Source organism: Tursiops truncatus, chromosome X (genome assembly GCF_011762595.2).
Source record: "Tursiops truncatus isolate mTurTru1 chromosome X, mTurTru1.mat.Y, whole genome shotgun sequence".
NCBI classification, from domain to species: domain Eukaryota; kingdom Metazoa; phylum Chordata; class Mammalia; order Artiodactyla; family Delphinidae; genus Tursiops; species Tursiops truncatus.
The window spans coordinates 20280828-20295083 of record NC_047055.1 but is presented as its reverse complement, the minus strand read 5'-3'; the positions used below and the strand labels follow the sequence as shown (position 1 = coordinate 20295083).

At 41.4% G+C, this 14256-nt stretch overlaps 1 protein-coding gene across 5 annotated transcripts in view; it reads left to right on the top strand.

Moving 5' to 3' along the window:
* Positions 1–14256, top strand: part of OCRL (OCRL inositol polyphosphate-5-phosphatase) — a 66984-nt gene that overhangs the window by 18851 nt on the left and 33877 nt on the right. For all 5 annotated transcript variants that reach the window (XM_033849194.2, XM_073799329.1, XM_033849191.2 and 2 more), the window contains 10 exons: positions 3322–3432; positions 3843–3932; positions 4632–4752; positions 4848–5009; positions 6211–6312; positions 6839–6953; positions 8096–8212; positions 8317–8504; positions 11237–11348; positions 12980–13089. In XM_033849194.2, the coding sequence (XP_033705085.1) occupies positions 3322–3432; positions 3843–3932; positions 4632–4752; positions 4848–5009; positions 6211–6312; positions 6839–6953; positions 8096–8212; positions 8317–8504; positions 11237–11348; positions 12980–13089 (1228 nt within the window). The remainder of the gene's footprint in view (positions 1–3321; positions 3433–3842; positions 3933–4631; positions 4753–4847; positions 5010–6210; positions 6313–6838; positions 6954–8095; positions 8213–8316; positions 8505–11236; positions 11349–12979; positions 13090–14256) is intronic.

The following is a 14256-nucleotide window of genomic DNA, read 5'->3' as shown; positions in this document are numbered from 1 at the left end:
AAGGGGGAATGTAGAGGTGGACCGGAGTTGGAGGAAGATATGGGGTCCAGGAAGGTTTTTTGTTTTTTAAATGAGGAGGATTTAGAACATGATTTATTTTAATGCTGATGAGAAGGAGCCTGTGTGAGGAAGAGGTTAAAGCTACGTGGGGGAGGTGTCTAGAGAATGACTATGAGATTCCTGAGAGAACCTGAGGGGTTGCAATTCAAAAAGAAGATGGCCTTTGATAGGAGGACTCCTCCTTCGTGCATCAGAAGAGAAAGGAGAAGATGAGTACAGATACAGGTAGGTTTCCATGTGATGGCTTCCGTTTCCTCTGAGGTATGAGGTAAAGCTCATAAAGTATGAAGAAGAGAGCTTGAGAAGAGGGGGATCCAAAGATTGAGGATAAATGAGAAGGTGTGAATAGTGGTTCCAAATAGTAGTGGGAGACAAGTGGACTATGGAAACTTAGATTGCTTCCTATCATATAGGGCCCCGTTGAGGTTAGCAGTCAATTTATAATGTGTGTGTGTGTGTGTGTGTGTGTGTGTGTGTGTGTGTGTACGCGCACGTGTGTATGTATGTGTGTGCGTGTGCGTGTACGTATGTGTGTGTGCGTGTGTGTGTGCGCGTGTGTGTGTGCGTGTGTGTGTGTGTGTGTGTGTGTGGTTTTACTCCCTCAGGCGTAAGTACAGAGAAGGCAGTTAGTTTGATTTCTGAGGGTTGGGAGTTAGCCAGATAGGTGTTAGCCAAAACAGAGTGAGAGTGGTAAGGCAGTTCTGGGTTTTTGCAACAGAGTGAAACGATGGCATCTGTTTGATAAAAAGGGAAGTGAAAGCAGGAGGAAGTGAATGGATACTGAGAAAGTGGAGGGATCAGTGCGCTGGAGGTTCCCATAAGAGCAGGTAAGCTGGAAGGAGTAACAGTTCACAGTGGGATATTTGAGTTAGAGATTTATGAGGTGATGGTGTTTCTGTGATGAAAGGTCCAGGGTAGAACTGAGGCAGCCCCAGTAGGGACTGAGGGAGTAGGTGGCTGAGGTGGAGGGGCAAGGTCATTGGATGAGGAAGTTGAAGGTGTTGACTGAGCTTTCTGTGCTAATTTTTCAGGGACGCAAAGTTAAAGCAGGGCTGTGAGTGGAGAGGAAGTCTTAATCAGGCCTGGATTTGGAAGTTTCTGGGAAGTTGGTACATGATTCCATGGAGGAGGGAAGGGAAGAAGCTGGCATAGCCCAGTGGGTGAGCCTCAAAGGAGAAGGGATTTTTCATGAGGGAGGAGGAGAGGGAATGGTCTGGAGATGGCATTAGGACAAATAAGGACATCAGTCTTAAATTACATAGGGTGTGAAAGGCTATAAATAGCCTCTAGTTCAGAGGGCCGCAGCGGGAGCTAGTCTCAGGGCCCAGCCAGTTTGCAGGTGACTCTGATTTTCAGTCTGGATGCACTAGACCACCTGGAGGAGTGTTTTAGAAACTCCCAGTGCCTGGGCTTCACCCCTAGAGATTCTGTTTTCTTGGCCTGGGATGGGGCCCCAAGTGGCAGTATTTCCTAAAAGCGCCTCTGGTAATTCTAATGCACGCTTAGTTGAGAACTACTGAGAGATGCAGGGAGTATTCAGAGGAGAAATTGAAGATAGAGGAGTGTTTGCTGATCACAAAGAGGCCAGAGGGGCTGGAAGGGAGGAGAGTAGAAGGTTGCGTGGTGGGGGTAATTTGTCCTCTTTCCCATGCAACGTGGTGAGAGAGCATCTAGTGTTACTTTGTAAGCAATTTCTGGAATCTTTTGTCCGTTAAATGGGTCAGTTTATTTTTTATATTTGCTAAAATATATCTTTCAAGGATTGTGGGACAGAGAGAATATGTGTTCTTGTTCTAAGTCTGTATCAGGTAGGAACTGCTCTTTTTAAATTTTTTTCTACTTTTAATATAAATTATCTGAGAAAGAGAGGACTACTTGTGCCCTGAAGGAGGTTTTCCCATCGTATCTTCAAGGCTGCTCTAATTGACAGTCCTTATTCATGCCCCCTCTTTTTTTCTCCACCTTACAGTGGCACCCCCGTTAATTTTCTTATTGCTGGTCCTCTTGGGTGCCTTCTTTTTCATTTTTTCCTCTATGTTTATCTCTTTTATTCTGATCACTAAATATCTGTGAATACAGAAACTTAAAGAAATGCAAAGAAAGAGTCAAAGGTTCAGAAGTGGATTTCTACCATAAGAAACTAGGATTTTCATTTTATTTTCTCACCTCTTTGTTATTTACAAGTGTGAAAGAGTCCAGTTTGGGAGTCATTAAATGCCTTCTGTCTGTGAAGTCTGATGTCATTGTTATCAATAAAGTGACCGATGAGCCCGGTTTGCCTGGGACTTTCCCGGTCTTAGCTTTGGAAGTCTTGAGTCCTGAGAAGCCCCTCTGTCCCAAACAACCCTGGGAGACCATTGAGAGTGTTGTGTTGGATAACCGGTATGTGCAGCCTGCCTCTTGCCCTGAAGGAGCTTATCGTTTCCAGGGCCATGAGAAAGCAATAAATGTAATAAATCAGTTAAAATAAGAATGTAAACAAGGACATGGGTTTCCTGGGTCACCATATCCAGACAGTTGATGGTAAATAGAGGGCATTAGAAAAGGGGAGACAGTATGTTATATACATAAGAAACTAAAGTCCCAGATAACTTTGCTTCTAATTATACTGTTTTCCAACTGACTGTACTTGAACCAGACCACTCCTGGACATGGGTCATTATATTGTTTTTGTGAGTTTATTCAAGACATACATTTTTCACTTGACGTAAATGAGGTATACATGCTTCTTTTCAGAATAATTCAAACCAATCCCATTATACTTTTCTTTTTAATTAGCTTATAAATTCAATTGCCTGGGTACAGTCTGTACCTAGGAACAAAACATCATATTTCCTTTTTTCCCTTCACACTTCAGAGACTCTTACTATATGATTTGGATTTGAAGTGGTAGGAATTTCCAGCTAGGAGATGGGAGGAGGGTGGTTGAGGAATTGATCTTCTGCTAGATTTTGGAGGTTCCTACAGTGACATTTGAGCAATATATCAGAAAGTAGGAAACTGTGATTTCAGTACATACCATATCACTATATTGGGCTGCTCACTTACACAGTTTATCAGCCTTCACTAGATTTTCCTCTGTGCATCACCCCCAGCACCACCACCACACCCAGTCCCTTGATCTTATAGGCATGCTTCACACGTTAGAGGTCTGGAATATTTGCAATCTGGACCTTCTCCTATTAAATTGGTAAGTTGAAAATATCCCAAGAAAACATTATTTTCCGTAGCTATATGTACATGGATTTCCATTCTTTTTAGGTGGCTGCAAAATTCGGATTCAGGGGGACTGGACCAGAGAGCGCCGCTTTGAAATCCCTGATGAGGAACGCTGTCTGAAGTTCCTCTCAGAGGTCCTTGCTGCTCAGGAAGGTAACTCAAGCCTCAGCAGTTTTCTTTCTACTACTTGCATGGGACATGCTGTACAGAGGCAAGTGGCCATTAGCAAAGTACCTCACCCCTAGAGCCTTGATAGGCGATTTTTTTTTTTCTTCAGGAATGGCCCCAGGGATAGGTTAGGGAATAAGTCTATTCAGCTTTAAGGACACTGAGTCAATTTCCAGAATCTTCAGTTTCATTCCTTGGACAGCTTACTGCAGACTGTAATCCTCCTCTGGTCCCAGATGATCCCAGAGCTGCCCTCATTTTCTTAGTCTCTTCCTTTGTGTTCAAGAATGGCGCTGGCCCCTGCACTTGAGTGCTGAGTGAATGGCCTTTGGTTATGGTATATTCCATTCAATGGAATAGTCATTCCATTCTGACTATGACCCTTATCTCTCCAGCGCAGTCACAACTTCTTGTTCCAGAGCAAAAGGACTCATCCAGCTGGTACCAGAAATTAGACACTGAGGACAACTCTTCTGTTTTTTCAGGTACTGAAAAGATTCTTTTTTTCCCTGGTTGCTATGATTATTGCAGAGTCAATAGATTTTATCTGGGCAGATAAGATAATGTGGATTAATGTCAGTGTCAGATACCTTCTCCTATGGAGTGGTTTTATCAAGTCCGTACCCACTGACTCACGTTCACTCCTGATCCTTTCTGTGGCACATTAGCTCTTTCAGTGCCAGCTTAGCAGAGGGGTAAAAAGTGCAGGCTCTGGAGCCAGACTACCTGGGTTTGAATCCCCGTTCTCTGACTTACTAGTTATATGACCTTGGTCCAATTACTTTGACAACTCTGAGCTTCTGTTTCTTTTTCTGTAACATAGGAAGATTTTTAATAGCACCTACCTCATGAGGTCTTTGTGACAATTAAGTGAGATAATGATATAGCTCTTTACTATCAACCAGGCATTGTGCTAAAAGTCTTCTGTAAAGACTAGCTCTTATTATTCACGTTCCAAGTTAACGTAACTTACTGTCATTCTAGTTAATATGTCAGTGCTTCAGGGACAGATGTGCTTCTTCCCCCAATCTACGTTATCACTACTCTTACACCTTTCTGTTTGGTAACGCCACTGAGCAAATAGTGATCAAACCAAAACCGCTGATCAAAGCAAAGTCCTATCAATCCTGGATAAGTTGGATGTTATCTTTCCCCCCTTCCACTCTGGGTTCTGTGTCCTTCAGGGCTTCTTGGATTTGAGGATAATTTTTCATCTTTGAATTTGGACAAGAGAATAAATTTGCAGAATCAGCCTACAGGGGTTCATCGGGAACCGCCACCCCCACCGTCTTCAGTGAATAGAATGTAAGTCCTATGTTGAAACAGATTTCCCACGTGTGAGACACACATGGGAATTGTTTAAGGCAATTTCACTTTTGAATTCCTCATTTATTTGCTAGGCTTCCACGTGAAAAGGAAGCTTCTAACAAGGAACAGCCCAAGGTGACCAATACCATGCGGAAGCTCTTTGTACCAAACACCCAGTCTGGGCAGCGGGAGGGTCTCATCAAACACATCCTGGCAAAGCGAGAGAAAGAATATGTCAACATTCAGACTTTCAGGTTAGTCTCTCTTCTACTTACTGAGGCTAAACGTTAGTACATATAGGAAAAAATGGTCTTTGGGTATTTAAGGTATTAGTTTAATTAGCTTAATTCAGAATAAAAGCATAAAGAAGAGAATGGTGAGCTGATTCAAGCCCCTGTCTTTATGCTGGTCAATAACGTACATATCCAAAATAATGCCAGTGCTACAATTTCCCTTGGATTTTCTAATTACTAATGATACCACCTCTACTAACCTTTCTATCCACTCTTAGAGAACCAAGTCAAGCTCACAAGTACTAGAGAATTGTCTCCTAGTACATTCCATAAGCAAGTGTGTTTATCTATCTGACCTGCTGAATTTCTTCTTGCCAATATTGGAAAATTAAGTCCGCCATTACCACTAGACTTTAATTTACCTACTTTGGGAAGTTAACTGAAGGAAGTTTCACCCAAGCATCTTGATTGGGAGGTCTATCTTCGATTCTTTCCTCTATTATATTTTTCATTTCATCTTGGTGATATCCTCTTTTCTGGACTCACTACGTGTGGTGTGTGTCGTGTATCCCGATGTTCAAAGCAGCAACGCTTTCCTTTGTTATTTTCGAACAGCATGTACCCTTTTAGTCCAAGATTCCAGTCCCATCTGCTATCCCATTATGCCTCATTTATTCTAATTCAGTCATGACTATATCCCTATGCTGAAACCTCCAGATCTTCAGATTTCCCGTGATGCTTATATTTGTATGTAAACAGTTAAGACAGTCATGAGTTTTCCCTTCTGCTTTCCCCCTTAATACTATATCTGTCTCAACAGAATTTCCTACACAGATGTCCTTGTAATCCTTCGGGAAGTGAGTTTTTGGATTTAACTACAACTCCTTATGGAATAGTTATCCATGTTAGACATCCTTATAGCATGAAGATACCTCTTTCCCATCCACAAGCTCTCCCTTCAGATATGAGTTTGGATGGAATGTAATAGGAAGGAAATGTGGTAGAGCAATTAAACTTGTGTTTTTTAAATAGAGACTTGGTTCCTTTCTGTAGGTTTACCTGATGTAAACTTTGGAGAGAATAAGCCCACTGCCTTTGTCTTCTACAGGCAAGAGGGTTTTGTGTGTGTGTGTGGCAAAACAGTTTGAGAAATTATGTTGCTTATTGTGACCATCCACACTTGACCTTTGTTTTTAAATTATGTTTTGGAATCATGTATTAGGTTCTTTGTTGGAACATGGAACGTGAATGGCCAGTCTCCAGACAGTGGGCTAGAACCTTGGCTGAACTGTGATCCGAATCCTCCCGATATCTACTGCATTGGGTAAAATGGCGTCTGGAAGTTCATTTTGGCTGTATGTTTGGTGTTAGTTTATGTGACATTTTGCTTTTTTTCCCCCCACCATTTGTAAAAACCTACTGTAGACTATATGTGAGAGTTAACTTGTGGGTCAAATTTGTGAGATCATAAAGGAACAGAGATACCTGAATTGGTGTAAGGAAGCATCTAATCCTCTCAAAACCCATAGAAAACTATATACTTCATAGAAACTGAGATTTGAGGTTAATTCTAACAGTGACTATTTCTAGGATATATAAGCAAAGCTCTACGGTTATCCCTTATGGAGGTTTTTTTGTTTGTGTTTTGCATAGCCTGTGCATATACCTGTGGCGCGGAGTCTTTTGAAAAGAAAACTACTTGTCCTTACTGATCACCTGAGTCAATAGAGCAGTTCTCTAAAATTTATCTTTTCCGCATTGTTTCATCTAATGTCTCAGAAAATGGGACAGGAGGTAGTCAGAGATAATTATGGGATGTGTGTAGATCCGACATCCTCTTGTTTTCTCAGATTCCAAGAGCTGGACTTGAGCACAGAAGCCTTTTTCTACTTTGAATCTGTGAAGGAACAAGAGTGGTCCTTGGCTGTGGAGAGGGGTTTGCATTCCAAAGCCAAGTATAAGAAAGTAAGCCGCATTGAATTATCTTTTTTAGTATACAACTAAGTATACAACTAAGTTGTATATATACAACTAAGAACTCACTAGAAGTTACTCTGTTATCTATAGCTTGTTCCAAAAGAGTGGTTTAATTGAATTCTTCCCCATGTGTAATACTGGAATAGGGCAGACTAATCCTTTTTATTCCTATTTCCTAGAAAAAGAATTCCCTAAGTTTCCCGATCTTATAGTTTCATTGCTTAGGTAGTTTTTAGGAGAAAAGAAGAATTTTATTGTCCTCATAGCAGTAATTAACTCAAATGATGACACATAAGGTAAGTGATTTTTGCAATGAGAGTTTAAGATTGAAATTGTTCGCTGACATGGTCAGAACTGGATGCTTTACAGAAAAGCAGTTTGAAGCATGTGGGTGCATAGGGCAAGCTTTGGAATTGGAGCAAGAACAGGAGTGTTGTGGAATTTCAGTGAGCTCGAAACTTGGTTGTAAGTCAAGAATAGAGTTGACTTTAGCAAGGTGGCCCAATTTGTTGGTCTCTAGAAGGCACGTGGTAGAGGCTACCAGAAGAGTTATTTTAATTATGGGGCTACCATACCAAGCCCTTTAAAAGGAGTCATTTGTCTAAGTAATTTTCATCTGCATCTTCTAGCAGCTGATATAGGTGATAAGACTCCTGAAGATGTTATTCCTCTCGTATAGACTAATACACATTTCAGACATATTTCTAGTTCACAGACTTAAAAGTAAAAAGGAGTGTTATTTTATACATTTTAATTTCTTAGGAAATTGTAAATCAGAAACTAGGAAAAAGAGGCAAAAGGAACAAGCTGGGATAGAGGCTTTGTCATTATTATTCGAATTTTTTATGCTGCCTACTCACGGTAGGCTAAAAAGTGATTAAAATAATGAATCTAGAGCTGAGTGTACTCGTTGTCTCCAAAGACTTTTAACTCCTACTGGTCAGAGCCAGATTAAAGCTTTCCCAGAGAAGTTTTGTTTTCTCTTTATGAGGCCCACTGGGAAATTAGAGGATTTGGATTCAGATTAGGGCATGGTTATATCTTCTTGGTGGAAAATTAGTTGTGGGAATTCGATATGTGGCAAAGAGTGGTATTAACATGAACCTCTTCTAATTCCCTGCGACTCATAGGTTCAACTGGTCCGCCTCGTTGGGATGATGCTCCTGATATTTGCCAGAAAGGATCAGTGGCGATATATCCGTGATGTTGCTACAGAAACAGTTGGGACTGGAATCATGGGGAAGATGGTGAGTTACTTCGGAAATGAGCTCAATTATGATTTATGTCCATGTGAAGTTCAGGTGCTAGTTGCATCTTTGTACTAACTGTGGATCATTACTCTTGCTAACAGGGAAACAAAGGTGGGGTAGCTGTGAGATTTGTATTTCACAACACTACCTTTTGCGTTGTCAATTCCCACTTGGCTGCCCACGTGGAGGACTTTGAGAGAAGGAATCAGGATTATAAGGACATCTGCGCACGAATGAGTTTTGTGGTCCCAAATCAGACCCTCCCACAGCTGAACATCATGAAACATGAGTGAGTGGTTAAGTCTTCCTTAGCCTTTGAATAGTGGTGGTGAGAAGAGACTAAACGTGGTGAGAAGCTATAGAAATGTGAAGAGTGAAGAGATTATTGTTTAGGGATTGGGGTCACGAAGAAGGGGGCGGGTTTGAGGAATAGCAGATGAATTAGATTTTAGTCAGAGGAATTAGATTTGCTATCAGAGGAAAGGTTAATTCTCTTAGTGGGCATCTAGAGTAATGGTAGAGGGGGGTCTGTCAATTGACATCAGTTTTTATTATTTTTTATTATAAAATAGATATGTTCATTGTGAATGTAATAAAAGGTAAAAGTAAAAAATCCCTCATTTCTTACCTCTGCTCTCCCCAGCCAGTCCCTCCTTCCGAAGAAAAACACTGTGGACAATTCAGTGTGTATCCTTCCAGATCTGTGCTGTCCGTTATGACAGCCAGTAGCCATAGGTGGCTGTTGGGCACTTGAAAGTAGCTAGTCCAAACTGAGATGTGCTGTGAGCATATACACTGAATTTAGTAGGGAAAAAATGTAAAATATCTCAACTTTTTAAGTATTGATTACATGTTGAAATAACAAAAGTTTGCATATATTGAGTTAAATGGGATTTGGTTTTTTTTTAAAGAAGGCATTGGGTTTTTTTTGTTTTGTCTTGTTTTATTTATTTTTGGCTGAGTTGGGTCTTCGTTGCTGTGCACGGGCTCTCTCTAGTTGCGACGAGCGGGGGCTACTCTTCGTTGCGGCGCATGGGCTTCTCATTGTGGTGGCTTCTCTTGTTGCGGAGCACGGGCTCTAGGCGTGCGGGCCTCAGTAGTTGTGGTACACGGGCTCAGTAGTTGTGGATCACAGGCTCTAGAGCGCAGGCTCAGTAGTTGTGACACATGGGCTTAGTTGCTCTGCAGCATATGGGATCTTCCTGGACCAGGGCTTGAACCCGTGTCCCCTTCATTGGCAGGTGGATTCTAAACCACTGTGCCACCAGGGAAGCCCTGGAATTTGTTGTTAAAGTTATTTTCACTTGTTTCTTTTACTTTTTATATTCAGCTACTAGGCAATTGAAAATTACATTTCTTATGTGCGTCCTATGTCTTCTGTTTTTTTTTTAATTAATTATTTAATTTAGTTTTATCTTTGGCTGTGTTGGGTCTTCGTTGCTGCGTGCAGGCTTTCTCTAGTTGCGGCGAGCAGGGGCTACTCTTCATTGTGGTGCACGGGCTTCTCATTGCGGTGGCTTCTCTTGTTGCAGAGCATGGGCTTTAGGCACACAGGCTTCAGTAGTTGTGGCACGTGGGCTCAGTAGTTGTGGCTTGCAGGCTCTAGAGCGCAGGCTCAGTAGTTGTGGCGCACAGGCTTAGTTGCTCCGCGGCATGTGGGATCTTCCCGGACCAGGGATCGAACCCGAGTCCCCTCCATTGGCAGGCAGATTCTTAACCACTGCCCCACCAGGGAAGTCCCTATCTGTTCTGAATAGTGCTGTTGTAGACTTTTGTCTATGCACACACAAACACACACATACTCATTATATAGGACTGTATTATCCTATTTATTGTGAATCTCTTTCCAAGCCAGTAAATATAGATCTACATTATTCTTTTTACTGGCTGTGAATCATTAAGAAAAGGGGCTGTGGAGATTTAAAGACACCAATGGATAATGTGAAAGGTTAGTGAAGAATGGGACTTAATAAGGATAGAAACAAAAATCAGTTGAGGAATGGATTGTTAGTAGAAAATGGTTATTTGTAGGGAAATTAATAGTAGTAATTGAAATTCTGAGAGGGTAATGAGATTTGGAATAGTGGTTTGAGATGTGAATTAGTAGGAAAACAAAAGATAATTTGTGCGTATTAGGATCAGTAGAGAGTGGGGTAATTGAGGAAAGAGTAGGGAAAGGTAGTGATGTTGGCCTCTTTCCATATTGTCTCAACAATTAGGATCATATAGAATTCTGTTTCACAGTGGTAAAACAAGGCCTTGACATCAGTAATCATAAAATTGCCCCGAAATTCCATAAATTTATTTACCCGGGACCTTAAAGATTGGCAAAGAGATCCATTTGGAACTTGAGATAGCTCACAAGAGAACCCATTTTCGTGTGGGAATTTCAGGGTCTCCCCTGGGCGGCTCTCAGCACACCTGGGGATCTGTTGCTGTGATTGGGAGCCTGAGGCTCCCATGGCCTGCCATTCTCCTTCCTGCCTGGGACTTGGACTGCGGTTCTGGGGCAAGGGTAGACAGAGTGGCTGCAGCAGAAAGCCCTGGACCTACATTTGCTAGTGGGCCCTGCCCAAGAGAGCTGTCATTCAGACCATGCAGACCCTAGTGGAGAGCCTGCAGAACATCAGGGCTCAGAGAGGCAGAAAACGTTCAGATTCTCTTCCCCTAGAGACCTGGCAAGTAGCCAGGTGAAATTTTGAAGCTAGTCCAGCAAATAAACTACATGCTTCTCTCAAGGAGTTAACTCCTTGGTTTCTGAGTCCCACATATACACCGTATTTCCCTGTCTTTGTTCCTCATGTGTGCAGGCCCGTCCTCCTGCCTATTTTGTAATCCCTCGCCCCTCTCAGGTGTTGATAGTACTCGCCCCCAAAGGATAGTTATATCTTAAACCCCTAGTCAGATAGTGATAAATGAATGCTTATCAATAATCTCCCCATTTTCCTTCTCTCCATTCTCCTCTGATTGATTTTTATGCTCATTGCTGCTATTTCTGTTCATGTATTTCTTTATCCTCAGTGTTGTCATCTGGTTGGGAGATTTGAACTACAGACTTTGCATGCCTGATGCCAATGAAGTGAAGAGTCTTATTAATAAGAATGACCTTCAGAGACTCTTGAAATTGGACCAGGTAATAAAATTTTATTTTAAAAGGTACTTTCCTAGACAGCAGATAAAATTGTTAGGTTTATGAGTTAGACCCATGGGAGTTGTGTCTTACTCTAGAAGTAGATGGAAAGGTATCACTGTCTGGGGAAAACATTGTGACTAGTGATGCAGTGAGTACACACAAGGTTTGTAGTGCTTTTATTAAGTGCTTGGATGGGAGGAGAAGAGATAACGTTAGTGATAAAAAGTCAATATAACATTTATTCATTAAGTCTTTATCAAGAAGGGATTTCAGAGATTTGTATAAATGAGTTGGAGAATGGGTGGGGTTAATTGGAGAACACTTCCTGGAGGAAGTGGGCCTTCAGCTATGTTGATGTGGTTTGGCAGATGAAACAGGGAAAGCTGCTCTATGATTACTTGGCAGGCTCAGCAACAGCTTGGAGGTAAAAGAGGGAGGCCCTGTGAGGGGATTGGGAGGCACAGAAGAGAAGTTTGGGGAAAATAGCAGACTGTGGTCTAATGGGAACTGATTGAGAAGTTGGGGCTTGCTAGTTTATAGATGTTAAAACCTGTGTGAGAAGCACTGATATGGTAACATTTATATAAAACGATATTGAGGAACCTAGTTTTCTGTAAATTTGCCTTGGAGCCTGGCACAGGACTTGAATTTTTACTTTAGCATATGGATTCTGGCTGCTAAAAGTGAATGCTTCTTATTGAGGGAAGAAAATGTTTCAACTTGATTTGAATGTCTTTAAATCCTAACGTGAGACTTTTGACCTTCAGTCATAGTCAAAATTCCGGTGTTTTGCAGCAGAATGGTTTTTACAGTGAGCCTTTCTTGGCTGTGTCTATCTTCACATTGAGGTTGGCTGGCTAACTTTGCATTTCTTCCTCTGTCCTGCCTCCAAAGGGGGTACAATTGGAATAAGTTCTGAATCTTATGTAGTTCTGGTAAAATATTTGAGTGAGGGTAACTTTCAAAACGATCTATTGGCTTGGCCGAAAAGTTCGTTTGGGTTTTCCACAAGATGTTACAGAAAAACCTGAATGAACTTTCTGGCCAACCCAATATAACTATTCACTGAATTTGGCTTTTGGAATTATCCAATCAAAATTTGTGTGCTTTTTTAAAAAATTAAAACTGTGCCCAAACTATTATATATATAGGATGGATAAACAACAAGGTCCTACTGTATAGCACAAAGAACTCCATTCAGTATCCTGTGATAAGCCATAATGGAAAAGAATAAGGAAAAGAATATATATATATGTATAATTGAGTCACTTTGCTGTACAGCAGAGATTAACACAACATTGTAAATCAACTATACTTTAATAAATTTAAAAAAATCTGTGCTAACATCAGGGAACTTATGATTATTCAGGTTTCATTTTTCCATTTTACCTTGACCACCATTAGCAATAAAAAATTAGTGACATGCTCATATGAGCATCCTGTCTGTCGGTGAGCTTAGATGCTGTTGGAATGTGAAAATTTAATTCATAAGGCACAGAAATTTTATGTATGTGCTCCGACAGTTGCAAAAGATACGGAACTTAGATACTTAGAAATGGCTGATCAACCCAATTATCACTTCTGTTAAGATGGTGTTACCCTGCTTATATGATACGTTTTTCTATCTCTAGCTAAATATTCAGCGCACACAGAAAAAAGCTTTTGCTGACTTCATGGAAGGGGAAATCAAGTTTATCCCCACGTATAAGTATGATTCTAAAACAGACCGATGGGATTCCAGGTAAAAAAACAAGAACCTCCTCATGGAATAGGTTAAGCCCTGATCTTATTTCTGTCTCTCTGAATTGATGAAGGGCTGGGAAATTTTTAGTTCTTGCCAGAAACAGATAGAAAAACCTAATGGCTCAGTGCTATTACAGAAGAGGTTTCAGTTTGTGTGTGCTCACAGGTGAGCTCACCTTAGGAGAGTGTGGACTGCTCTGTCAGGCTGTTGAAGTTTTACGAGCTGCCTGTGATGCCTTATTTCTCTCACCTCAGCAGACTTGCTTCTTAGATTTTTGCCCTTCTGATCTTACCCCTATTTCCTTACCTGTTGCCCTGTTCTGGCTCTTTTCCCAAACTCTTTTTCAACTCTTTAACTCAGGATACCAGAGGTGAAAACAAAGAGCCATGAAAGGTTCTTCCAGAACAGTGGTTCTCGATCCTGAGTTCACATTAGACTCTTTTGCTGGACTTTTAAAAATACCGGTGCCTGGGCCTGACCTCCACAACTGCTGCAGAAAGCTGAGAATCACTGTCTAGGGGGCCTGTTGATTTCTCGATCACCCCTAGTAAAGTGCCCCTGTCAGTATGTGCCTGGTGACTGTTTGTCTTCTACCTACTATTTCTTCGTTTCCTATGGTTTCCTACCTGGCTGAGCCCAGAAGTTTGAAAGAAGAAAAGAATGCCTGGGCATAGTCAGCTTCTTTAGACTCAGAGAGCGCCAGGGTGGGGTGGGGAGGAGCCTGTCCCATCCTCCGAGGGAGCTGCTCAGCAAGTGAAAAGTGACTCTGAGAGATCTTGTGCACATTGCCTTGTTTATTCCACTCACCTGACTTGAGAGTCAACTGAAGAGCTACTGATAAGAACTTTATTTGTGTCACCGTCTGGATCAGGTGTACAGGTGTTGCTTATTTTAATAGAATGATGAATAGGCTTTTTCCCTCCCCTTGGTATTCTTATGGGCTGTTATTTGTTCAGACTTGCATGCTTAGGTGTTAGTTCATCTTTATTAGAAGAAGCTCGACTTATCCATAAAAGTACAGGTTTAAAGAAATCTCTACTATTACCCATCTCCAGTGATTAAGCCCAGTCTAGGAATATAGGATTGGATTTTTAGATTTTATTAGTTGTCTATCTGTTGTGAAGCATCATTGCTGTTGATAGAGCAAATGAAGAGGAAGTGTTC